The following is a 26,572-nucleotide window of genomic DNA, read 5'->3' as shown; positions in this document are numbered from 1 at the left end:
TTAAATCCACTGGTACCTCTCTAGCAAACCTACCTGGAAGAATATTTGTCCCCCTCCAGTTCAGATGTAAACCATTCCACCAGAACAGGTCCCACCTTCCTTAGAAAACTTCCCAATAAATCTGAAGCCCTCCCTCCTGCACCATGTCTTCAGCCATATGTTGATCTGCGCTATCTTACTATTTCTAAACCCACCTGCACGTGGCACTGGTAGCAATCCTGAGATCTTGGAGGTCCTGTCCTTTAACTTGGCGCCTAACTCCCCAAACTCACCTTTCAGGACCTCTTCACTCTTCCTACCCACATCATTGGTCCCTACATGGACCACGACATGCAGCTGCTCACCCTCCCTCGAGAATACTGAGAACTCGATACTTACTAGGGGATCAATTATTCTGGGTTGGGTGTTGTACAATAAACCGGAATAGATTAGAAAGCTTAAATTTAAAGAACCCTCAGGGGAAAGCAATCATAATACGATTGAATTCATCCTGAAATTTGAGAAGGCGATGCTGAAGTAAGATGTGGCAGTATTACAGTGGAGTAAAGGGAATTACAGAGCCATGAGAGACAAGTTGGCCAGAATTGATTGGAAAAGTACACTGGCAGGGATGATAGCAGAGCAGCAATGGCTGGAATTTTTGGAAGCAATTCAGAAGACACAGGATATATACATCCCAAAGAGGAAGAAGTATTCTAAAGGCAACCTAACACAACTGTGACTAACAAGAGAAGTCAAAGCCAACATAAAAACCAAGGGGAGGGCATATAATAGAGCAAAATTAGTGGGAAGTTAGATGATTGGGAAACTTTCAAATACCAACAGAAGTAACAAAAACATTATTAAGAAGATAAAGATAGAATACAAAAGTAAGTTAGCAAATAATATTAAAGAAAATACCAAATATTTCTTCAGATACATAAAGTGTGAAAGAGAGGCAAGAGTGGATATCAGATCACTGGAAAAGGATGGTGGAGATGGTAGATGAACTAAACAAGTATTTTGCATGTCTTCACTGTGGAAGATGTTAGCAGTAGGATGAGAGTTCCAGTTATCTGGGGTCATGAAGTGTGTGAAGTTACCATTACTAGGGAGAAGGTTCTTGGGAAACTGAAAGATCTGAAGGTAGATGTCACCTGGACCAGATGGTATACAGCCTAGGGTTCTCAAAGAAGTGGCTGAGGAGATTGTGGAGGTATTAGTAATGATCTTTCAAGAATCACTAGATTCTGGAATGGTTCCAGAAGACTGGAAAATTGCAAATGTCACTCCACTCTTCAAGAAGGGAGAGGGGTAGAAGAAAGGAAATTATGGGCCAGTTAGTCAATCTCAGTGGTTGGGACAATGTTGGAGTCGATTGTTAAGGATATGGTTTCGGGGTATTTGGAGGCACATGATAAAATATGCCATAGTCAGCATGGTTTCCTCAAAAGAAAATCTTGCTTAACAAATCTATTGGAATTCTTTGAAGAAATATAGGCAAGATAGACAATGGAGAATCAGTTGAAGTTGAGTATCTGGATATGCAGAAGGCCTTTTTTCAAAAGGGCTCACAGAATAAGCTGGAAAATTATAGGTCGGTGAGCCTGATGTCAGTAGTGGGTAAGTTATTGGAAAGCACTGTATTCTAAGGGACAGAATATATAAGTATTTAGATTGACAGGATCTGATTAGGGATAGTCATCATGGCCTTGTGCATGATAGGTCATGCACAAAGGGGGCGAGGGAGGAGATTGGGGCTGAGAGGAAAAATGGATCAGCCAAGATGAAATGGCAGAGCAGATGTGATGGGCTAAATGGCCTAATTCTGCTCCAATGTCTTATGGTACTACACAGCTGAAGAAAGGAAGGGACATTGGTTTGAAAAGCATCAAATTTCAAAGTAAAGTTATTATCAAAGTACATATATGTCACCATATACAATCTGGACATTTATTTCCTTGTGGGCATTCCCAGTAAATATAAGAAACACAATAGAATCAATGAAAGACTGCACCCAACAGGATGGATTAACAACCAATGTACAAAAGACAATAAACTGCAAATACAAAAAGAAAGGATAATAAACAAATATTAATGATAATAAATAACTAAGCAATAAGTATCATGAATATGCGATGGAGTGTCCTCATAAGTGAGTTCATAGGTTGTGAAAACAGTTCAGTAATGGGACAAATGGGATTGAGTGATTACCTTCTCTAGTTCATGATCCTGTAGTTGAGGGGTAATAACTGTTTCTAAATCTGGTGGTGTGAGTCCTGAGGCTTCTGTACCACCTTCCTGACAGCAGCAGTGAAAAGAGAGCATGGCCTGTGGTGGAAGTCCTTTTTAATAGATGCTGCTTTCCTGTGACAGTACTCTGTGTGGATGTGCTTAATAGTGGGGAGGGCTTTACCTGTGATAGGCTGGGCAGAACCCACTACTTTAGTAGGCATTTCCATTCTAGGGTATTCGTGCTTCTATATCAGGCCATGATACAACCAATCAATATACTCTCCACCTCATATCTGTAGAAGTTTGTCAAACTTTAAATGACATGCTCAATCTTCACAAACTTCTATGAAAGTAGAGATGCTGCTGTGGTTTTTTTCATAAAGGCACTTGTGTGCTGGACCCAGGACAACTCCTCTGAAATGACAGCACTGAGGAATTTAAAGGTGCTGAACTTCTCCATCTCTGATCCCCCAATGAAGACGCACTCATGGGCCTCCTGTTTCCTCATCCTGAGATCAATAATCAGCTCCTAGATCTTTCTGACACTGCGTGAGAAGTTGTTGTTGTGACACCACTCAGCCAGATTTTCAATTCACCTCCTATATGCTGATTCATCACCACTGTCATGAGAGCCGTTGCAACAGAAGCAGCGAAACAATGTTGATGAGTTAGAGCCAGCAAGGGAGGTGAGCTGCCAATGGAGTTGTATTATTTTAGCTGAGCAAGTCAATGGACACTGTGTCTATGCACAAAAAATGGAGGTGTTTAAAAACATGAAGGGAAAATTCAAAGCTCAATCACATAAAGGTGAGAGAAGACTAACAACTGGAAACAAAGCTGGTACAATTTTTTTCACTTTGGTGTGATGGTGGGAATTCTAGAATTTTCTTTATTACTATTTAAAACTACTATAAATAATTGATAAGTAAATAACCAAATCATATAAAAGAGGGATAGTTCATGGGTTTATGGACTGTTCAGAAATCTGATGGTAGAGGGGAAGCAACTGTTCCTAAAATATTGAGTGTGGTCCTTCAGACTCTTGTATCTCCTCCTTGATGACTGTAATGATGAGAGGACATGTCCTGAATGGTGAGGGTCCTTAATAATGGAACCTGTCTTCTCAGTTGCGGGGAGGGTTGTGCCCCTGCTGAACTGGATGAGTTAACAACCATCTGAAGCCTCTTTATATCCTGCTCATTGGTGCCTCCAGCGTAGATGATAATGCAACCTGTCAGAAAGTTATCCACCATACATTGTCGAAATTTACTAGAATCTCTGGTAACAGCAAATTTCCTCAAATTCCGAATGGAGTATTGCTGCTGTCATGACTTCATCATCATGGCATTAATATAGTGGCCTAGGATAGATCCTCTGAGATTTTGACACCCAAGATCTTAAAACGTCTCATCCTTTTCACTGCTGACCTCTCAATGAGGACTAATGTGTGTTCTTCCCTGAATGAAGTCCAAAATCAGTTCTTTGAAATTGGGGACATTGAGTGTAAGGCTGTTATTGCGACACCACTTGACCAGCCTATCTATTTCACTGTTGTATGCCTTGTTGTTGCCATCAAGATTCTACTAATAACATTGTTGTCATTGATGAATTTATAGATGGTGTTTGACCTTTGCCTAGCCATATAGTCATGAGAGTAGAGCAGCGGGCTAAGCGCATGTGTTGATTTTCAGTGAGAAGGGAATGTTATCACTCATCCATACAGTGGTCTCCCAATGAGGCAGTCAAGAATCCAACTGCAAGGGAGCCCAGGTTTTGAAGCTTGTTGATGCTTTCCTGAGCAGAGGTAGCTAACTGTCCATGTGCACTTGTCCAGTCACTCTCTCTTCACTCTCAAGTTGTACATAACTCACAAAATGATCCCACCAGCTGCCCTTGCAGTAATCCACCTCTTACAAAGAGGAGCAGACTAGCTTAAAACAGAAAAGGCTGGAAGCACCCAATAGGTCAGGCAGCATCTGTGGAAAGAAATTGAATCAATCAAATTGAAATTGATCTGAGATCCTACATCTTAAATAGGAAAGAGAAATAAGCAAAATTTTATGCTGCAGTGAAACTGGGGTGAAGAATGGATAAGGCACAGGGAATGTCTGTGTCTATTTTGTCTGATAAAATAGATTAATTGGGACAGTTAGAGGTTCATCATGCTTCTCTATTTGTTTAGGTGTTTCATAGTGCCAGTCATGACTAGCAAATCCAACTCAGAAACATAGATGGATGACTTATTGGAGAAATAGATAATGCTGACAGAAGAGCAAGTTATATAATGCTGGAGTTTTCAATAGAGTCTGGAAAGCTGCAATGAGCCCTTACAAAAGATGAGGAGGTTTTCCTCAAGGTTGCATAGGGCCTCATTGCAGCATAGAGATTAGATTGAAGGTGGGATGGGGAAGTAAAATAGAGTTAACAGGAAGCTCAGAATCACTCCTATGGACTGAACAGATGTTGTTTCACCAGTAGAGAGACCATATTGTGAACTTGGAATGTGGTGTTCTAAACTGGGAGAAGTGCAAGTGAATTGCTGTTTAACTGGATAGACTGAATGGGTGCCTGGATGGTGAGAAGGGAAGAGGTGAAAAACTGTTGCATTTCCTACAATTCCATGGGAAAGTGCAATAGACAGGGAGTAGCTGATGGGGTCAGAAAAGTGGACCGAGAGTCATGAAGTGAGCCATTTCCTCAAAATGCTAATAGAGGAGACAAGGATATGATGAAATCTTGTTGGAACCAGCAGGAATCTCAAAAGATGATCTATTGAAGGCAAGAGGCTGGTGAGGACCAGAGAAGCTCTGTTCTTGCTTGATCCAAGGAAAGACAGGGTGAAGGTAATTGTATCAAAATAGATGAGATGGAGGCACAATCTTTGTCCTCTATTGTCCAGGGGAAGCCATTGTGCTGAAAGAAGGAAACCACTTCAGAGACACCTGTATGGAAAGTCTCATCACCAGAGCAAGTGGAATGGAGGTAGAGGAAATGATACAATGGAATAATGTACAGTCACAGATACCCATGAGAATCCATGAGGTTTTAATGGATGATTTTGGTGAGCCTATTCTCTGAATTAAGAGAGACCGATCTAGAAAGGAGGATGAAGAGTCAGAGGTGGGCATGTGAAATTTAGAGGAAATTAGCAGGAAAAAAGTGAAATGTTTGAGTTCTGTATGGAGGCACGAAGCAGCAATAAAAACACTCATCAATGGACCCAAGTAGGACTGTTCCATGCCTTTTGTTTTCTGCAGGGCGCATCCCATAGCCCTGTAATTAATAACACATGCCACATTCACTGGAACATAAATACTTGTAATTGCCCTTTTAACCCATTTGACCTAGTCCGGTCGGTGAAGTCCATATTCTGGTTCACGGTCCGGTCCATCGACCCTTGCTCCAGGTTTTCCTGGCTACCCTGTTTCTGGCTTGTTGAGCTCTAATTGAGTCAGCTGATGCTCGTAGGGGCTGGCTGCATAAATACCTTCAGAGACCAGGGTATGGTTGCTGTTCACAAAGGTACCAGTGGATATAGGTAGGTCACTGTTTGCGGATGATGGGACCTTGTGGAAAAGAGGCAGGAACATGGACCATATAATCAGGAAACTACAAGAAGCAATTGATGAAGTGGTGGAGTGGGGTTATGATTGGGGATGTAGATTTTCAGTAGATAAAACTCAGACTGTATTTTTTACCAGGAAAAGAGCTGAGGTAGGGAAGAAGTTAAGGATGTATGGGGTTGAATTAGAATGGGTTGCATCATTTAAATTTCTGGGTGTTATATTTGATTCACGATTAACATGGGCAGACCATATCAGGAAAGTTGAGGAGAAATGTAAAAAAGTAATAAATGTGATGAGATGTTTGATTGGTAGGGAATGGGGAGCAAGTTGTTCAGCTTTGAAGAGAATGTATGTGGCTTTAGTGAGATCTGTGTTGGACTATGGAAATATAGCATATGGATCAGCAGCTAGGTCTCTTATAAGGAAACCGGATGTGATTCAGGCTCAGGCCTTGAGAGTGTGCAGTGGGGCTTTTAAAACGTCACCAGTGTCAGCCCTACAGGTAGAAATGGGAATAATGCCTTCGGAGCTAAGAAGGATGCAACTGATGGCAAACTACTGGGCTAACTTGCAGGGGCACAATGATTCTCACCCTGCTAAAGGAGTGTTGCAGGAGTGCTGGGAAAATGGGAGGTTTCAGAGGGATACCTTTAGTCGGGTAGGGAAATGATATTGTGAAAGAATGTGGAGTGTTTGATCGGAGGATAAGTCCTACAGTAGTTTATCCGGTTGTAGCTCCATGGAAGCTTGTATAGCCTGACATAGACCGGCATTTGTTAGAGGTAAAAAGGAAAGGAAGATATAAAACAGATTTGATAAATGCATTTAACTGTCATGTGATGGAAAACTATAGTGATTATACTCACATTTATATGGATGGTGTGAAGGAACCTGAAACAGGAGTGACAAGGTTTGGGGTGGCTATATCAGCAAAAGAAATTGGAATCAGCAGAAGAACATCTAATAAATTAGGGGTGTTTACAGTGGAGATGCTGGCAGTGTTGGTTGCGTTGCAATGGGTGCAGAAAGCCAGACAAGTCAAAGCATTGATATGTTCAGATTCATCCTCAGTTCTAGCAAGTTTAAGGTCTTTTCACACAAACAGCCAGCAAGATGTACTTTATTTATGTCCTTCAGTTAGTTACAAGAATTGCAAATCAGAGAGGTCAGGTAAAATTTCTATGGGTTCCAGCACATGTAGGGGTGAAGGGGAATGAGAGGGTGGATGAGTTGGCAAAGAGGGCGTTAAAGAAAGAAAATGTGGAAATGCACATTAGTATCAGTAAAGCAGAGGTTAAGTGTGTAATCTGGGAAAAAGTCAACCAGATGTGGCAAGAAAGATGGGACAGGGAGGGGAAAGGGAGGCATTTATATCAAATACAAAAGAGTGTTGCAGGTACTAGGGTAGGTAATGGAAACAGAAGAGAGGGAATTATGTGGACTAGGTTAAGGCTGGGGCATTGTGCATTAAACAAAACATTGAAAATGATAGGGAAACACCAGACAGGATTGTGTGAGGAATGTCAGGAAGAGGAGTCAGTAGAACATGTAGTTTTGTGTTGCGGGAAGTATGGGATACAGAAAGAGATGATGAGAATTAAATTAAGGGAGTTGGGGGTGCAGGAATTCACATTAAAAGGGTTGCTGGGCATGGGTGAGAGAGCACGTCTGGGTATTTTTAGAGTTTTTAAGGGGTACAGGGGTTTTTTATAGAATATGATGGATAAACAGGAATAGGGTACCAGGATGGTCAAAGATGGGAGGGTAAAGTGTAGGTTTGTGTGTGTGTGTGCGCGCGATTGGGTGAAGGGATTTGGAATGTATGTCTAGTGCACATTCCGGAGCAGAGGGTGGCGGTAATGCACCATTAAGCTGGATGCCGACCGCTGTAAAACAAGATACAGACAGACAGTATGGTTGCTGGATTGTTCTTGTCCTTGTATCCCTTCCTCTGCCTTCTGTTTCCTCGCCTGAAGCCCTGCCTTGTCGGTAACTCTCGCCTCGCCTGAAGTTCTCGTCTCGCCTTGCTTTGCCAGAAGCCAAGCCTTGCCTTGTCTTGCCGGTAACTCGCGCCTCACCTGAAGTTCTCATCTCACTTTGCATTGCCTGAAGCCTTGCCTTGTCTTGCTGGTAACTCTCGCCTGCAGTCTTGTCCTGGAGCCACCTTGTACCTAGCTCCCTTCTTGTCCTTTGCCTCCGCCCAGGTAAGCCAGGCTGTCTTGCCGTTACCTGGGGTTGGTTCTGTCCCTTGCCTCCGCCCAGGTAGGCCAGGCCGTCTTGCAGTTACCTGCGGTTGGTTCTGTCCCTTCCTGTTCCATGACTCCGTGATCCGCGCCCTGCCCAGGAGGACCCTGCCTAGCCTCTAGCCTGGAGACTCCGGCCTCCTGCCTAGCCTCTAGCCTGGAGACTCCGGCCTCCTGCCTAGCCTCTAGCCTGGAGACTCCGGCCTCCTGCCTAGCCTCTAGCCTGGAGACTCCGGCCTCCTGCCTAGCCTCTAGCCTGGAGACTCCGGCCTCCTGCCCAGCCTCGCCTCTAGTCTCTAGTCTCCTGCCTCCTGCCTCCTGCCAAGCCTCGCCTCTAGTCTCTGGCCTCCGGCCTCCTGCTTCCTGCCAAGCCTCGCCTCTAGTCTCTGGCCTCCGGCCTCCTGCCTCCTGCCAAGCCTCGCCTCTAGTCTCTAAGGCTCCAGTCCCGTCCTGCCTGCCAGCCAAGCCTCGTCCTTGCCTAGCTCGGGGGTTCGAGCCACAGGTAAGACGCAGGTACTGGGTCCTTGCCCAGTCTCTGGCTCGGAGTCCAAGCCCAGGCTCCTAGCTCTCTTGTCCAGTCCTGTTCCAGGTTCCTGGTTTTCCTGTCCATGTCCTTGCCATCGCCCTGTATCCTAGTCCTGTCCCTAGTACTTCAGTGTCTGTGTCTTGCACTTGGGTCCATTCCCAGCCACGTCCTTATGACATATTTATTATCAAAGTATATATTAATTATACAGTCTAGCAATTTGTCTCCTTACAGGCAGCCACGGGGGGTGGGAGGGGGTGCGGATAGATAGAGATAGAGAGATAGAGAGAAAAAGAAAAAAATAAAAACACAAATCATGCAAACAATAAAAGCAAGCCACAGAATTCCAAACTAAATTCACTCCATTGGCCCGGAGCAGCCAGAGTAGGCCCATAGCCCCAGTCTCAGTTCATCACACAGCATGGCAAATCGCTGCAAAATTCACAGACATGAAGCACAGAGCAGCCAGAGCAGTGTCACAGTCTCAGCACCATAGAGAGAGGAGTAAGCATCGTGGAAGAATTTTTCCTGTTTAGAAAAGTCTATGCTTTTATTCCATCAAAGTGCATGATCATACACTTCCCTCCACTCTATTCTAGCTGCCATACATATACATATACTCCTTTGATATTTGCCTTCCATTTAGCTTCTACTGACTAAGAGGAATTGCTGAAAATGATATGACATCCTTTGTATGAGTCAAAGATCACTCAAGAATAGTGATAGCAGATGGAGATGCAGTTTGTAATGCTATGGGAGCTGCAGAGCACCAGAGCAGAAGTCCTTACAAAGGACTGTGAGGATGGCCAAAAGGATCATAGAGGTCCCCCTACCATGCTTCAGGGACAGTTATCTGGAGTGCTTCACTCAGAGCCTTTAGAACAGGGTTCCCCAACCACCGGGCTGCGGACCGGTACCAGGCTGCAGAGCATGTGCTACCGGGCCACGAGGAAACGATATGAGTCAGCTGCACCTTTCCTCATTCCCTGTCACGCACTGTTGAACTTGGACATAGGGTTGCCAACTGTCCTGTATTTGCTGGGACATCCCATATATTGGGCTAAACTGGTTTGTCCCATACAGGACCGCCCTTGTCCCATATTTCCCCTGCTAAGGTAGAGTGTTCCTATGAAACCTTTCATGCCAAAATGGCGTAAAGCGAAAAAGCAATCACCATTAATATAAATGGGAAAAATTTTTGAGCATTCTCAGACCCAAAAAATAACCTACCAAATCATACCAAATAACACAAAACCTAAAATAACACGAACATATAGTAAAAGCAGGAATGACATGATAAATACACAGCCTATATAAAGTAGAAATAATGTATGTACAGTATAGTCCAGAAGATGAAGGCAAAACCAATCTGTTGGGAAAAAAATCAGCACGTACACACATGCGCACGTCACGCATGCGCACACAGGTGCCCATGCAAGGCTTCATGGTCATGGTAGTCTTTCCTGGTGTAAACACAAGTGTCCGGGGATTTGACTGCTACTTTTGTCCCTTATTTGGGAGTGAGAAAGTTGGCGACCCTAACTGTAAAAGACAGCTTAACCCTACTTGAACACCACCCCCCGCCCCTGGGTTGGCTGGTCCGCAAGAATATTGTCAATATTAAACCGGTCCGCGGTGCAAAAAAGGTTGAGGACCCATCCATCCAGCATTCTCTTTGACTTTCTACCATCAGGCAGGAGACTGATGCCTAAAACAAGGACAGTCAGGATGGGAAACAGCTTCTTCCCTCAGGCCATTAGGCTTCTGAACTCCCTGCCACATCGCACTCGAAGTGTCGCTAGATAACTTTCACTGTACCCTACAATTTAAATCCATGCACTTTGTTTACCTATGTGTAATTCATTTGTAGATTTAATTCTTACTTTCCTAAGTTAGAGTATTATGTGTCCATTGTGCCGTACACCCTGGTCCAGAGAAATTTTGTCTCATTTGGCAGGATACATGTATATAGCTAAATGACTATAAACTTGACTTGGCTTGACAGTGAAACCTCTAGATGTGGAGTCTCATCTGCTATTGATAAAGATTTCTAAGAGGATTATTATGGAGTAATCATGAATTGATCTCTACAATAAACATTGCAATGTAAATCTATGAGTGTGTGTAAGTTATAGCCAGACAAAATTTATTGCTACTTCCACTGAACTTTGAACAGTAACATGTTAACTTCACGCTCTGTTGGAATCATGATCAATACACAGGATATTAATCTCTTTGATGCTCCACTTCCTTCCCATAGGTGGTGGTGGAGGGAGGGGGAGATCCTTGAGCCCACTAAGGACCTCTCTTTGGGTGTTCACAGAGAAAGAGTTCAAAAATAGCTCTAATTAGATTGCCCTGCAGATTGGCAGCATGGATTTAATGGGCTGGCTGGTGTTCTTTGGTGTCTCCCTCTGTGCTGATAGGTCAGCTTCCACGTCTCTCTGGGGTACCTGCAGACAGCTAATGCGAGGTGTCTCACCAGATGAAAAATTGTTCCCTGCTCTACACAGTTCTCATAACACATGTATCAGTATAGAAATTAAGTCATTTCTGCATCCATCTCCTTCTCTGCACAGAACTGTTCCTCTCAGGCTGGTGGAGATACTGATCAGATAATAACTGGTGATTTTGCAATGACAATGCCAAGAAACAGAGCAATAAAAGCTATAATATGACCTTGGCATGACTTTGTGGGCATCAATGCCCTCACTTCGGAAAGTCTGATCATCAGACTGTACTTCTATTCCTTGAATATAGACAGAGACTGAAGACTGCAGCACCAGTACTGACGACCAAGAATGTATGAACAAGGGAAGCACAGGAACGATTGCAGGACTGCTTTAAATTGGTGGACTGGACTGTATTCAGGGATTCATCTTCAAATCTTCAAATCTGGATGAAGATGCTGCAGTTGTTACTGATTTCATTAATATTTGTGTGGGTGAGTGTGTACCTACGAAAACTTGCTAAACATTCCCACACCAAAAGCCATGGACGAAACAAGAGTTTTATCATCTGCTGAAGGCTAGGTCTGTGGCATTTAAGTCTGGCGACTCAGTTTGACTTGTGGAGGGTTATTTCAAAAATGAAGAGACAATTCTGAGCGAGGCGGGAGGTGGCAACAGATGCACATCAACTCGGCATTACTTCCTACAAAGCAAAACCTGATAACATGAGTGGCAGCAATGCATCACTACCAGAAGAGATCAACATCTGCCAGGCCCCCTCTGAAAGGGAGAATATAACTACAGCCATGAAGATCCCTGTTGCACCCAGTGACCCTGTGATCTGTCTCAGGCCAATGTTAGACTGTCTTTAACATAGAAACATAGAAAATCTACAACCCCACACAGGCCCTTCGGCCCACAAAGCTGTGCCGAATATGTCCTTACCTTAGAAGTTACCTAGGGTTACCTATAGCCCTCTATTTTTCTGAGCTCCATGCACCTGTCCAGGAGTCTCTTAAAAGACCCTATCGTATCCAGCTCCACCACTGTCACTGGCAGCCCATTCCAAGCAGTCACTACTCTCTGGGTAAAAAATTTACCCCTGACATCTCCTCTGTATCTACTTCCAAGCACCTTAAAACTGTGCCCTCTTCTGCTAGCCATTTCAGCCCCGGAGAAAAGCCTCTGATGAGCTACGGTATATGATCAATGCTTCTCATCATCGTATATACCTCTATCAGGTCACCTCTCCTCCGTCGTTCCAAGGAAAAAAGGCCGAGTTCACTCAACCTGTTTTCAAAAGGCATGCTCCTCAATCCAGGCAAGATCCTTGTAAATCTCCTCTGCACCCTTTCTATAGTTTCCACATTCTTCCTGTAGTGAGGAAACCAGAACTGAGCAGAGTACTCAAAGTGTGGTCTGACCAGGGTCCTATATAGCAGCAACATTACTTCTCGACTCCTAAACTCAATCCCACAATTGATGAAGGCCAATGCACCGTATGCTTTCTTAACCACAGAGTCAACCTGCATAGCAGTTTTGAGGTCCTATGGACTCAGAATCCAAGATCCCTTTGATTCTCCACACTGCCAAGAGTCTTACCATTAATAGTATGTTCTGCCATCATATTTGACCTACCAAAATGAACAATCTCATGCTTATCTGGGTTGAACTCCATCTGCCACTTCTCAGCCCAGTTTTCCATCCTATCAATGTCCCACTGTAACCTCTGACAGCTCTCCACACAGTGGAGAGCAGCCAGTGAGTGAGTGGGCCAGTGAAGGAGTGGAGCTTTGAGGTTTTGGCAGTTGAAGTGTGCAGTCAAGTCAATCAAGATTTGAATAGCTCAGACTCAGCAGAAAGCAGCTGATTGGGCAATCGAGGTCAGGTAACCAAGCAGTTTGACTGGCAATCAAAAATTGAAAAGCTCAAACAAATAAAAAGAGGGGTAGCTCAAGCAGAGTGGCCAGCCAGTGAGTGGGCCAGTGAAGGAGTGGAGCTTTGAGGCTTTGGCTTGAGAGGTTTTGGCCAGAAGAGGTGGAGTATGAGCTTGCTCCCAGAGAGGTAAGGCCGGGTAAGTTTCTTTAATTAATTTAATTAACTTAGGAGTTGGTAATGGAGGCAGTAGATAGGGCAGTCCAGTGCTCCGATTGTAGGATGTGGGAAGTCAGGGACAGCACAATTGTCTCTGATGACTACACCTGCAAAAGGTGCATCCAGCTGCAGCTCCTATCAAACCAAGTTACGGAGCTGGAGCTGGAGCAGGATAAACTTCAGATCATTCAGGAGGCAGAGAGGCAGAGGCAGTAATAGATCAGAGTTTCAGGGAGAGAGTCACCCCTAAAAGTCAGGAGTCAGGTAACTGGGTGACTGTCAGGAGTGGGAAGGGGAATAGACAAAAAGAGCAGAGTGCCCCTGTGGCCATTCCCATCAACAATAAGTATACTGTTTTGGATATTGTTGGTGGGGATGACCTACCAGGGACAAGTTGTAGTGGTCGCATCTCTGGCACTGAGACTGGACCCTCAGCTCAGAAAGGAAGGAGGGAAAAGAGGAGAGCAGTAGTGATTCAATGGTTAGGGGGACAGATGAGATGTTCTGTGGGAGAGATCGAGAATCCCGTATGGTCTGTTGCCTCCGTGGTGCCAGTGTCCACAATATCTCAGATCGAGTTCTCGGTATTCTCAGGAGAGAGGGTGAGCAGCCAGATGTCCTGGTCCACGTGGGGACCAATGACATAGAAAGGAGTAGGGATGAGTTCCTGAAGGAGGAATATAGGGAGTTAGGAAAGAAGTTAAAGAGCAGGACCTCAAGGGTGGTAATCTTGGGATTGCTGCCTGTGCCACGAGACAGAGAGAGTAGGAACAGGAAGTCATGGCAGATGAATGTGTGGCTGAAGAGTTGGTGCAGGGGACAGGAGTTCAGATTTCTGGATCATTGCGATCTCTTCTGGGGAAGGTCTGACTTTTGCAAAAAGGACGGGCTGCACCTGAACTGGAAAGGGACCAATATCCTGGAGGGCAGGATTGCTAGAGCTGTTGGGGAGGGTTTAAACTAGTTTGGCAGGGGGGTGGGAATCAGAATGTGAGTGTAGAGATTAGGGTAGAAGGACAAGGGCATGATGCTATGTGTTCTGAGTTGGTGAGCAGGGACAGGCAGGGAACAAAACATAAATGTAGCCAGTTAGAGGGGTTGAAATGTGTCTATTTCAACGCTAGGAGTATTAGGAATAAAGGGGATAAACTTAGAGCATGGATCAGTACGTCGAACTACGATGTTGTGGCCTTTACTGAAACTTGGCTGGAAGAAGGGCTGATGCAGGTGCCAGGGTTTAGGTGTTTTAAAAGGAATAAGATGGGAGGTAGAAAATGGGGGGGGGGAGGGGGCAGTAGCATTACTGGTCAGGGATAGTATCATGGCTATAGAAAGGGAGGACGCTGCAGAGGGAGTGTCCACTGAGTCGGTGTGGGTGGAAATCAGAAATAGGAAGGGATCAATCACTGTGCTGGGAGTAGTCTATAGGCCCCCAAATGGCCCTTGGGACACCAAGGAGCAGATAAGCAGGCAGATTTTAGAATGGTGCAGGAAATACAGGGTTGTGTTATGGGTGATTTCAACTTCTCTCATATCGACTGGCACATCCTGACTGCAAGGGGGATAGATGGGGCTGAATTTGTCAGGTGTGTTCAGGAAGGATTCCTGACACAGTATGCGGACCGGCCGACGAGAGGACAGGCCATACTGGATCTAGTTCTGGGTAATGAACCTGGTCAGGTGGCAGACCTCTTGATGGGGGAGTATTTTGGTGAGAGTGACCACAACTCCCTTAGCTTCAGCATAGCTATGGAGAAGGATAAAAACAGACAAAATGGGAAAGTGCTTAACTGGGGAAGGGCTAACTATGAAGGGATGAAGCAGGAACTAGTGAGTAAATTGGAAACAGATGTTGAAGGGTGAAAGCATAGAAGTAATGTGGAGGAAGTTTAGGGACCACTTGTGCTGGGTTCGGGATAGGTTTGTCCCACTGAGACAAGGAAAAAATGGTAGGAAAAGGGAACCGTGGCTGATGAAACACATGAGGCAACTTGTCAAGAGGAAGAAGGAAGCATTAGATATAAGAAGCAGGAAGCAGGAGGGGCTCATGAGAAATATAGGGTAGCCAGGAAGGAGCTTAAGAAAGGACTCAGGAGAGCTCGAAGGGAGCATCAGAAGGCCTTGGCATGTAGGATTAAGGAGAACCCCAAGGCATTCTATGCGTATGTGAAGAACAGAAGGATGACAAGAATGAAGGTGGGGCCGCTAAAGGATAAAGAAGGCAACATGTGCCTGGAGGCGGAGGAGGTTGGGGAGGTCCTAAATGAATACTTTGCTTCAGTGAAAAGGACCTTGATCAGGATGAGATCGAAACAGTGTGCTGGACAATGTGGAGATTAAGGAAGAATTTCTGGATTTTCTTAAAAACATCAAGATTGATAAGTCCCCAGGGCCAGATGTGATATACCCCAGGTTGCTGTGGGAAGTGAGAGAAGAGATCACTGGAGCAGTAGCTATGACCTTTGAATCCTCTTTGGCTTCAGGGGAGGTGCCGAAGGATTGGAGAATGGCAAATGTAGTTCCCTTGTTTAAAAAAGGTAATAGGGAGAATCCTGGGAACTATAGACTGGTGAGTCTTACGTCACTAGTCTGCAAACTATTGGGGAGGATTCTTAAGAATAGGATCTATGAGCACTTGGACAAGTACAGTCTACTCAAGGATAGTTAGCATGGCTTTGTGAAGGGAAGATCGTGCCTCACGAGCCTAATTGAGTTTTTTGAAGAGGTAACAAAAGAAATTGATGACGGTAGGGCAGTAGATGTGGTCTACATGGATTTTAGCAAAGCATTTGACAAGGTTCCCCCACGAGAGACTCATCCAGAAAGTCATGAGGAATGGATCGGTTGGCTGTTTGGATAAAAAATTGGCTTCAAGGAAGAAAGCAGAGGGTAGTAGTGGAAGGAAAGTATTCTGCCTGGAGGTCAACGACTAGTGGAGTGCCGCAAGGATCTGTCCTGGGACCCCCTGTTCTTTGTGATTTTTTTATAAATGACCTGGATGAAGAGGCAGAAGGATGGGTGAGTAAGTTTGCGGATGACACGAAGATTGGAGGAGTTGTGGATGGAGCTGTAGGTTGTCGAAGGTTACAAGAGGATATAGACAGGATGCAGAGTTGGGCAGAGAAGTGGCAGATGGAGTTCAATATGGATAAATGTGAGGTGATGCATTTTGGAAGGAAAAACCAGAAGCCTGAGTACAGGGTTAATGGTCGGTTACTTAAGAGTGTGGATGAACAGAGGGGGTTCAAATCCATACATCCCTCAAGGTTGCTGCACAGGTTGATAGGATAGTTTAGAAGGGCTATGGGATGCAAGGCTTCATTAATAGCGGGACTGAGTTCAAGAGTAGAGAGGTCATGTTGTAACTCTACAAATCTCTGGTGAGACCACACTTAGAATATTGTGTTCAATTCTGGTCACCTCATTATAGGAAGGATGTGGAAGCTATGGAGAAGGTGCAGAGGAGATATACCAGGATGTTGCCTAGATTGGAAAACAAGTCTTATGAAGCAAGGTTAGCAGAGCTGGGACTTTTCTCTCTGGAGTGTAGAAGGATGAGAGGGGACTTGATAGAGGTCTACAAGATTGAGAGGCATGGAAAGGGTGCATAGCCAGTACCTGTTTCCCAGGGCACAAACAGCGAACACAAGAGGGCATATGTACAAAGTTAAGGGAGAGAAGATTAGGGGAGACATCAGTGGTAAGTTTTTTTCCCCATATAGGATTGTGGGTGCCTGGAATGACTTGCCAGGGATGGTGGTGCAGGCTAAAACATTAGGGGTATTTAAGAGCCTCTTGGACAGGCACATGGATGAAAGAAAAATAGAGAATTACGGGGTAGTGTGGGTTTAGTATGTTTTTTTTTAAAGGAATATATGGGTTGGTACAACATTGAGGGCCAAAGGGCCTGTACGGTGCTGTAGTATTCTAGTGTCCAGTATCTAATATCCACAACACCAACAATCATTGTGTCATCAGCAAATTTACTAACCCATCCCTCCACTTCTTCATCCAGGTCATTTATAAAAAAAAAAATCACAGAGTAGGGGTCCCAGAACAGATCCCTGAGGCACACTACTGGTAACCGACCTCCATGTAGAATATGACCCGTTTACAACCACTGTTCGCCTTCTATGGGCAAGCCAGTTCTGGATCCACAATGCAATGTGCCTTTGATCCCATGCCTCCTTATTTTCTCAGTAAGCCTTGCATGGGGTACCTTGTCAAATGCCTTGCTGAAATCTTCTAGCCACAGTTTTTAAGTGGCTGGTCCACTTCAGTTAACTGTCAATGGTGATTCACAGGAGGTAGGTGACACAGTAATTAAAAAAAAAGTCATGAAAGGTAATTCTGAAAAATTGAGAAATCACAAATGGAATTGAAAGTTGTGAAATTACCTGTGAAAATCCTCACCTCATAGCATAAAGGAAAGTTCTATGATGAAGTAACTAAAGATTGTAATGCCGATAACACTGCTGAACAATTCCTACCGTGATGTCCTGGGGTTCAGATGACTGGCCTCCAATATTCTCACTAATCTTCCTTTGTGCAAAGTGAAGACACAAGAGACTACAGATGCTGAAATTTGGAGCAATGATTTGTGAAAGGAAATGATATTTAGGGTTGAGACTGAAAAATAGAGGAGAGATAGACAGTATAAAAGAGCTCTCTTGAAGGGATGAAGTAGAAGCTGGTAAGTGATATTTGGATCCAACTGAGGAGAAATGGTAGGCACATGGAGTAGGAGAGAGTGGAAATAGTGACATAGAGATTGGCAAATGATCGGTGGAGATAACAAAGGGCTTCTGATATTGGAATCTGATAGGAAAGGGATGTTGAGAATGGGATCAAGTGAGGAAGATGGTGATGGCAGATGAGAACAGTGGAGGGAGGGGGCCAGTGGATGGATTGTGTGGGTGGTGGGCAAAGGACTGGTCGAAGTGGTTGGTTAGTGGTGAACACATACTCGATAAGTCAAAGTGCTTGTTCATTCAGTACGTTTCTATGACTAACAGTGGTCACACCCCAAATGTATTGCATTCTGTAGAAGATAGTTTGGAAAATCCTGAAGTTGTGAAATACACCATATAATTGTGACCTTTGCCGTTTTCTAATTGCAGCACACTATTGTACTGCCGCTGGTTCTGCTGGAGCTGTTCATCACACCGCACCAATATCCAAAACGAAGAACTGGGCTTCTCATCCTAGGAATTGCTTCCATTTCTTACCTCCTTTGGTAAGGGGCATGTGAAGGCAGGTGAATACAAATGAACGGAGAAAAAGATTAGTTCATTTCCAGGCTGATTTTAAATTCCAATCATTCCTATCCCTGCACATATTTAACCAGTTTCATTACCAAAAGCAACATCTTCACTACGTGAAGGTACTCTGGCTGAAGGCACTCATTTCAAGTCTTAGTTTAATAAGGTTTTGTTTCTGCTATCATTGAGAGTGATTGCTTTTCATCCAGCTTGGGATAATAGGTGGACATGCTCATGAATTTTGAACTCTGTATTGCAGTGTATGGAGAACAAGAGTCAAAACTTGCTTTTGTTGGTGAGGCTATTGCACTTGGAGTACATTCATGAAATTGAAACATCATATAATTGCATGAAGGCACATTTCTGAATTTATTTTCAGTCAGTAAGAAGTCATAATGACCAAGGTATTTCTGATGATCCAACTAATCCTTTCCAAACCATTATCTCCATTTGTTTTAATTGACAATATAAATACATGTAAATATAAACATTCTTCAGCCTACCTCATTCATCTTTCATACAAACCCATAGATTAGCACTCTTTCAAGTGAGACTATAAGACAAAGGAGCAGAAGACAGCCATTTGGCCCATCGAGTCTGCTCCGCCATTTTATCATGAGCTGATCCATTTTCCCATTTAGTCCCACTCCCCCGCTTTCTCACCATAACCTTTGATGCCCTGGCTACTCAGATACCTATCAATCTCTGTCTTAAATACACCCAATGACTTGGCCTCCACTGCTGCCTGTGGCAACAAATTGCATAGATTCACCACCCTCTGACTAAAAAAATTTCTTTGCATTTCTGTTCTGAATGGGCGCCCTTCAATCCTTAAGTCATGCTCTCTCGTACTAGACTCCCCCATCATGGGAAACAACTTTGCCACATCCACTCTGTCCATGCCTTTCAACATTTGAAATGTTTCTATGAGGTCTCCCCTCATTCTTCTAAACTCCAAGGAATACAGTTCAAGAGCGGACAAACGTTCCTCATATGTTAACCTTCTCATTCTCGGAATCATTCTAGTGAATCTTCTCTGTACCCTCTCCAACGTCAGCACATCCTTTCTTAAATAAGGAGACCAAAACTGCCCACAGTACTCTAAGTGAGGTCTCACCAGCGCCTTATACAGCCTCAACATCACATCCCTGCTCCTACACTCTATTCCTTTAGAAATGAATGCCAACATTGCATTCCCCTTCTTCACTACCGACTCAACCTGGAGGTTAACCTTAAGGGTATCCTGTAAGAGGACTCCCAAGTCCCGTTGCATCTCAGAACTTTGAACTCTTTCCCCATTTAAATAATAGTCTGCCCGTTTATTTCTTCTGCCAAAGTGCATAACCATACACTTTCCAACATTGTATTTCATTTGCCACTTTTTTGCCCATTCTTCCAATCTATCCAAGTCTCTCTGCAGACTCTCCGTTTCCTCAGCACTACCGGCCCCTCCACTTATCTTCGTATCGTCAGCAAACTTAGCCACAAAGCCATCTATTTCATAATCCAAATCGTTGATGTAGAATGCAAAAAGAAGCGGCCCCAACGCAGACCCCTGTGGAACACCACTGGTAACCAGCAGCCAACCAGAATAGGATCCCTTTATTCCCACTCTCTGCTTCCTGCCAATCAGCCAATGCTCTATCCACGTATGTAACTTTCCTGTAATTCTATGGGCTCTTATCTTGTTAGGTAGCCTCATGTGTGGCACCTTGTCAAAGGCCTTCTGAAAATCCAAATATACAACATCCACTGCATCTCCCTTGTCTAGCCTACTGGTAATTTCCTCAAAAAATTGTGATCAGTTTGTCAGGCAGGATTTTCCTTTAAGGAATCCGTACTGAATACTGCTTACCTTGTCATATGCCTCCAGGTACTCTGTAACCTCATCCTTGACAATTGACTCCAACAACTTCCCAACCACCGATGTCAAGCTAACAGATCTATAATTTCCTTTTGCTTCCTTGCCCCCTTCTTAAATAGCGGAGTGACATTTGCAATCTTCCAGTCCTCCGGAACCATGCCAGAATCTATCGACTTTAGAAAGATCATCGCTAATGCCTCCGCAAACTCCACAGCTACTTCCTTCAGAACACGCGGGTGCATTCCATCTGGTCCGGGAGATTTATCTACCTTTAGACTATTCAGCTTCCTGAGTACTTCCTCTGTCGTAATTGTGACTGTGCACACTTCTCTTCCCTGCCACCCTTGAGTGTCCGGTATACTGCTGGTGTCTTCCTCAGTGAAGACTGATACAAAATACTCGTTCAGTTCCTCTGCCATCTCCTTATCTCCCATTACAATTTCTCCAGCATCATTTTCTATCGGTCCTATATCTACCCTCACCTGTCTTTTACTCTTTATGTACTTGAAAAAGCTTTTCGTGTATCCTCTTTGATATTATTTGCTAGCTTCCTTTCATAGTTAATCTTTTCCCTCTTAATGACCTTCTTAGTTTCCTTTTGTAAGCTTTTAAAAACTTCCCAATCCTGTCTTCCCACACATTTTTGCTTCCTTGTATGCCCTCTCCTTTGCTTTAACTTTGGCTTTGACTTCTCTTGTCAACCACGGTTGCATCCTTTTTTCATTCGAAAATTTCTTCTTTTTTGGAATATACCTGTCCTGCACCTTCCTCACTTCTCGCATAAACTCCAGCCACTGCTGCTCTGCCATCCTTCACGCCAGTGTCCCTTTCCAGTCAACTTTGGCCAGTTCCTCTCTCATACCACTAATTTCCTTTACTCCACTGAAATACCGACACATCAGATTTCGGCTTCTCTTTTTCAGATTTCACAGTGAACTCAGTCATGTTATGATCACTGCCTCCTAAGGGTTCCTTCACCTCAATCTCTCTAATCACTTCTGGTTCATTACTCAATACCCAATCCAGTACAGTCGATCCCTTAGTGGGCTCAACAACAAGCTGTTCTAAAAAGCCATCTCACAGACATTCTACAAATTCTCTCTCTTGAGATCCAGTGCCAACCTGATTTTCCCAATCCACTCGCATGTTAAAATCCCCCACAATTATCATAACATTGCTCTTCTGACAAGCCTTTTTTATTTTCTGTTGTAATTTGTAGTCCACATCACTGCAGCTGTTTGGAGGCCTACAAATAACTGCCATCAGGGTCCTTTTACCCCTGCGATTTCTTATCTCAACCCATAAAGGTTCTGCACCTTCCTATCCTACATCATCTCTTTCTAATGATTTAATGTTATTTCTTACCAATAAAGCCACACCTTCCTCTCTGCCTACCTTCCTATCCTTCCGATACACTGTGCATCCTTGGACGTTCAGCTCCCAGAGACATGCATCCTTTAGCCACATCTCAGTGATGGGCACAATATCATACCTGGCAATCTGTAGCTGTACGACAAGATCATCCACCTTGTTCCTTATGCTGCGTGCATTTAAGTATAACACCTTAAGACCAGTATTTGGAACTTTTCACTTTGATTTCACTGCAACTTTATTGCACTGCAACTCATCCCAATGGCTACAAATCTGCCCCATCACCTGCCTGTCTTTCCTGACATCTTTACTGCTTACTATCTTAGATTTATTTCTGTTTTCCCTTTCCTCTGCTCTGTTATTCCAGTTCCCATCCCCCTGCCAAATTAGTTTAAACCCTCCCTAACAGTGCCATTAAACTTTCCCACCAGAATATTGGTCCCCTTCGGGTTTAGGTTAAACCTGTCCTTTTTGAACAGGTCATACTTCCCCCTGAAGAGATTCCAATTATCCAAGAATCTGAAGCCCTACCCCCTGCACCAGTCTCTCAGCCCTTCAAAGTTGAAAGTGACTCCATTTAGAGTTCATTTTCCTAACCAGGTTTCATGAACTTTTAGATCTGGTAGTAGTTCCAGACTTATTTTTTTACTAGATTGTACCCTTCCTCTCTGGATACATGGATAAACTAAAATAATGATTATCCAAAATAAAGCAGTGGATTGAATGGGATTGAATCCCAATCTAAGTTTACTGCTCTATTCTAACTATTGTTTGTCACAGAGAAATTCCAACTATACATTACTCTCTGATAAATTGAATCATTAATCTGATAAGTGTTTTTACTTTAACGCAGGGTTCTGTGGATTTACTATGCTGCTGGAGCCTGGGTCTATCCCTTGCTAGGCCTTTTTAATCAAACAGGCCTGGTGTTATTTTTCTCAGTGAGTGTTTTGTTGGTCATGCTTCTGTATCTCCTGGGAGAATACCTTACCTTGTTAGTATGGGGTAAGTAAATATTCATCTACTGTGCAAAAACTCACAAACATTTAGATTTTGAGTAGTTGTATTTCATTAATAATGTGAGTACCTTCCTATTAGCGAGAAAACTAACATAAAGTGACAACTAACTTCAGCAAAGTCATACAAAGATGACCATGAACAGTATATTTATAACACAGAGGACATAGAGTGTAAACACCAGTAATTATCGAAACATAGATTTTCTCTTCTCTTTTTTAACGCTAATGATTATCTGGATCAGCAAATTTGTGGATGACACCAAGACTGGGGGTGCAATGAACAGTGAGGAAGATTTTATCATGGCTTGCAGTGGGATCTGGACCAGCTGGAAACATGGGCTTAAAAATAGCAGATGGAAATTAATGCAGACAAATGTGAGGTATTGCATTCAGTACGGTAGGTCTTACTCAGTGAGCAGTAGGGCAGTTGAACAAAAGAATCTGGGAATGCAGGTCCATAATTCATTGAAAGTGACATCACAGGTAGAGAGGGTCATACAGAAAGCTTTTGGGACATTGGCTACAATAAATGAAAGTATAGAGTACAGGAAATGGAATGTTATGTTGAGTTTTTTAAGATATTGGTGAGGCTAAATTCAGATATTGTGTGCAGTTTTGGTCATGTAACTAGAGGAAAGATGTAAATAAAGTTGAAAGAATACAGAAAATTTACAAGGATGTTGCCAGGTCTGGAGGGCCTGAACTATAAGGAAAGGTTGACTTTATTCCTTGAAACGTAAAAAAGATTGAGAGGAGATTTGATAGAAGTATGCAGAATTATGAGGGCTTTAGAAAGGGTAAATGCAAGCAGCCTTTTTCCTCTGAGGTCAGGTTGGACTACAACTAAAGGTCATGGGGTGAAAAGTTTAAGGGGAACATAAGGGGAAACTTCTTCACTCAGAGGGTTGTGAGAGTGTGGAATGAGCTGCCAGTCAGATAGTGCATGTGAGCTTTATTTCAACATTTAAGAGTGGTTTTAATAGGTACATGTGTGGTAGGGCTATGGTCCTGGTGCAGATCGATGGGAGTAGGTAGAATAAATGGTTCAACATGGACTAGATGGCTGAAGGACCTGTTTCTGTGCTGTATTTTTCTATGACTCTGTCTCAACGAGGTGAAGAAAATCAAATTGTTATAATAAGTAATCCAATTCTTAAATTAAGCCTTGTTCCATGCTGCTAATTTGGAATTCCTCAGCTGCTCCGCTTGCTACAGAGTGCCCCCTCACTGCCTCCTCTATTTTATCCCCCTTTAGAAACTCCCACTGCCCCCAAGGGGCGCAATATTATCTACTATGGGAACCTCTAATCAAAACTGATTGTCTATCTATGAACGTTAAATAGCTGATCTCTGATATGCAGCAAGTTTCTACCAAAATTGCTTGACTCTCAATTTCATTACAATCTTTTCTAAACATGGAACAAAATGCTGGATTCCATGAATTAGGTGAAAATGATTGTTCTTAATTTCAATTTGGTATTTGACCAAGTGTGGGAATTCTTGTTAAGAATGAAGTCAAGAGGAATTGAGGGAAACAGTTCAAGTCATATCCTACACAAAGGATACTGGATGGGGTCACTGGACATCAACTATATCTACCACAAGATTTTGCTGCAGGAGCTCCTCAGGGCAGTGTCCTGGCCAAACTGTATTCAACTGTTTCATCAATGACTTTCCTTTCATCATAAGGTTAGAAATAAGGATGTTTGCAAGTTTACATTCCAAAGTTGATGTATATTTTCTAAATTCGCCGCATGTAGCAAGAGCTTGACAACATTTAGGCACAGGATATAAAGTGACTAAAAACATTTCAATCACTAATTGCCAGGTAGAGACCATTTCCAACATAATATACAGAAGTATTCAGTAGTATTACCATAATTGAATTTCCAGCAACCAACCTAGGGATTACCACTGACCACAAATAGTAAAAGACCAGCACGCAAATATTTACACCAGTCAAAGGCTGGGTATTCTGTGGCAAATATCTCTTCCTGACACCTGAATGCCTGCTTGGCATCAAAGCCTAACAAGACTAGGAGTGGGATGGGTAACTCTTCATTAGCCCGGATGTGTGTAGCCCTGATAACACTCAAAGAGCTCAACACCATAAAGTAGTTTGCTTATCATTTCGTACCTCATCATTCACCATCCTGAATATCAATTTCCTCCATTTTTAGTGCAGCATTGCTGAAAATGTGTACTATCAAAAATAATTTGTTGCTACATTTATCAAGGCTTTTTCAACAGGATTTCCCAAACCTTCTTATCATCAACTCCTAGACACACAAAATAACAGACACTGGGAAAGCCACCACACTGTAAATTCCTTTCTGGGTCAGATATCATCCTGGTTTAGGAATACTCTTCGTTATCACCGGATTTTAATCCAGGAACATCCCCCACCCCCACTCCACTCAACAATGCATTGGAAGGACTTCCCAATGATGGGCTGTAATTGAAGACAATGGATTTCCAACACTTTCTCAAGAACAATTAGTGAAAGATAATAAATGCCACTGATGCCGGTGTTTTGAAAAACATGATGGAAAATAGATGGAGGTTATTTCCTCTGACAGGTTGGTCCAGAAAAAAGGAGACAAAATTAGAACCACTTAGTTCAGAAGCAAATTCAGCATCTACTTCAAGTCATCATGTTTGTTGCTCCAGATTCTAATATCTGCACTCTCTTGTCTCTCCATCTACTTGTTAATATTCAGTGTAGAAACATGGACCACTTCACCTACAAAAAGCTTTTGAATCTGGATCATTTTGATAATTTCAAATGGTTTAAAGTCTGATTGAACCATAGTGAGTAAGTAGAGCTAGAATTGCTGTTTTGATCTAATTAACTGAGAAGCAGAGATCAAATGGGGAATAGATTAACCCATTTCTTATATTCCTGTACATGTTGCAAGGATGAGGCTGAGGACAAACCCAAGTGCAGGACACAGGCGCAGAGGCAGAGTTGAGGCATTAGCATTGCCGGGAACAGGGAACCAGTATTCAGGAGAGTCTTCACACAGAGACAAAGTTTACATAGAGTATCCAGGAAATGATGTGGAGCTTAGAACTGATAGTCCCAAGGAATCAGGAAACAAGGTTTACTCACACTAGAGTCAACCAACGAACTGGGAAAGCATGGCTGTGCCACCCGAGTTTTACCCGATGTTTGCTAATGGGAATCAGGTGTGCTGTAATTAGTGGAACTGGGAATGATTGGAGAGGCTGCCTGGCCTGCTGAGTTCCTCCAGCATTTTGTGTGTTGCTTGGATTTCCAGCATCTGAAGATTTTCTCTTGTTTGTTTAAGTATTTATATCTGTTTATTTTCAGGTTTAACTGAAAAAACAAAGGAAATTTAAATGAGATGCAACCACAATGAGGAAGTCTTGTGTACCTTGGAATACCCTGGCTCCATCTTTCTCACATCCCATAAAATACTTCCATTCTAATATCCTTTGCCAAGAAACTATGATTTATGAATAGATAATCATTGAAAGAATAAAGTCTAACACTGGGAATTGTCTGCTGAAAATGTCATTCAGAAAGTGAGAAATCCCTAGTTTGAATTTAATTGAATTGACTTTATTTCTTACATCCTTTAAATACATGAGGAGTAAAAATCTTTATATTATGTCTCCATCTAAATATGCATTGTGGAATACTAGTAATTTATAATAAATAGAACAGTAAACTCAAGTCAGCATGAGTTCATCAATCTGATGGCCTGGTGGAAAAAGCTGTCCCGAAGCTTGTTGGTCCTGGCTTTTATGCTGCAGTACCACTTCCCGGATGGTAGCAGCTGGAATAGGTTGTGGTTGGGATGGCTTGGGTCCCTAATGATCCTATGAGCCCTTTTTACATACCTGTCCTTGTAAATGTCCTGAATTATGGGAAGTTCATAACTACACATGCGCTAGGCTGTCCACACCACTTTCTGCAGTCCTGAGATTAAGGGAGGTA

At 43.2% G+C, this 26,572-nt stretch overlaps 1 protein-coding gene across 1 annotated transcript in view; it reads left to right on the top strand.

Annotated features, from left to right (window-relative positions):
* LOC134357658 (androgen-dependent TFPI-regulating protein-like) overlaps positions 1–26,033 on the top strand; it is a 78,901-nt gene extending 52,868 nt beyond the window's left edge. The window contains exons 4-6 of the mRNA XM_063069280.1: positions 18,214–18,329; positions 22,443–22,594; positions 25,943–26,033. Coding sequence (XP_062925350.1) covers positions 18,214–18,329; positions 22,443–22,594; positions 25,943–25,971 — 297 coding nt within the window. The 3' untranslated portion in view covers positions 25,972–26,033. The remainder of the gene's footprint in view (positions 1–18,213; positions 18,330–22,442; positions 22,595–25,942) is intronic.
* The last annotated feature ends 539 nt before the right edge of the window (positions 26,034–26,572 follow it).

Source organism: Mobula hypostoma, chromosome 17, assembly GCF_963921235.1.
Source record: "Mobula hypostoma chromosome 17, sMobHyp1.1, whole genome shotgun sequence".
NCBI lineage: Eukaryota > Metazoa > Chordata > Chondrichthyes > Myliobatiformes > Myliobatidae > Mobula > Mobula hypostoma.
This window is presented reverse-complemented; position numbering and strand designations above follow the sequence as displayed.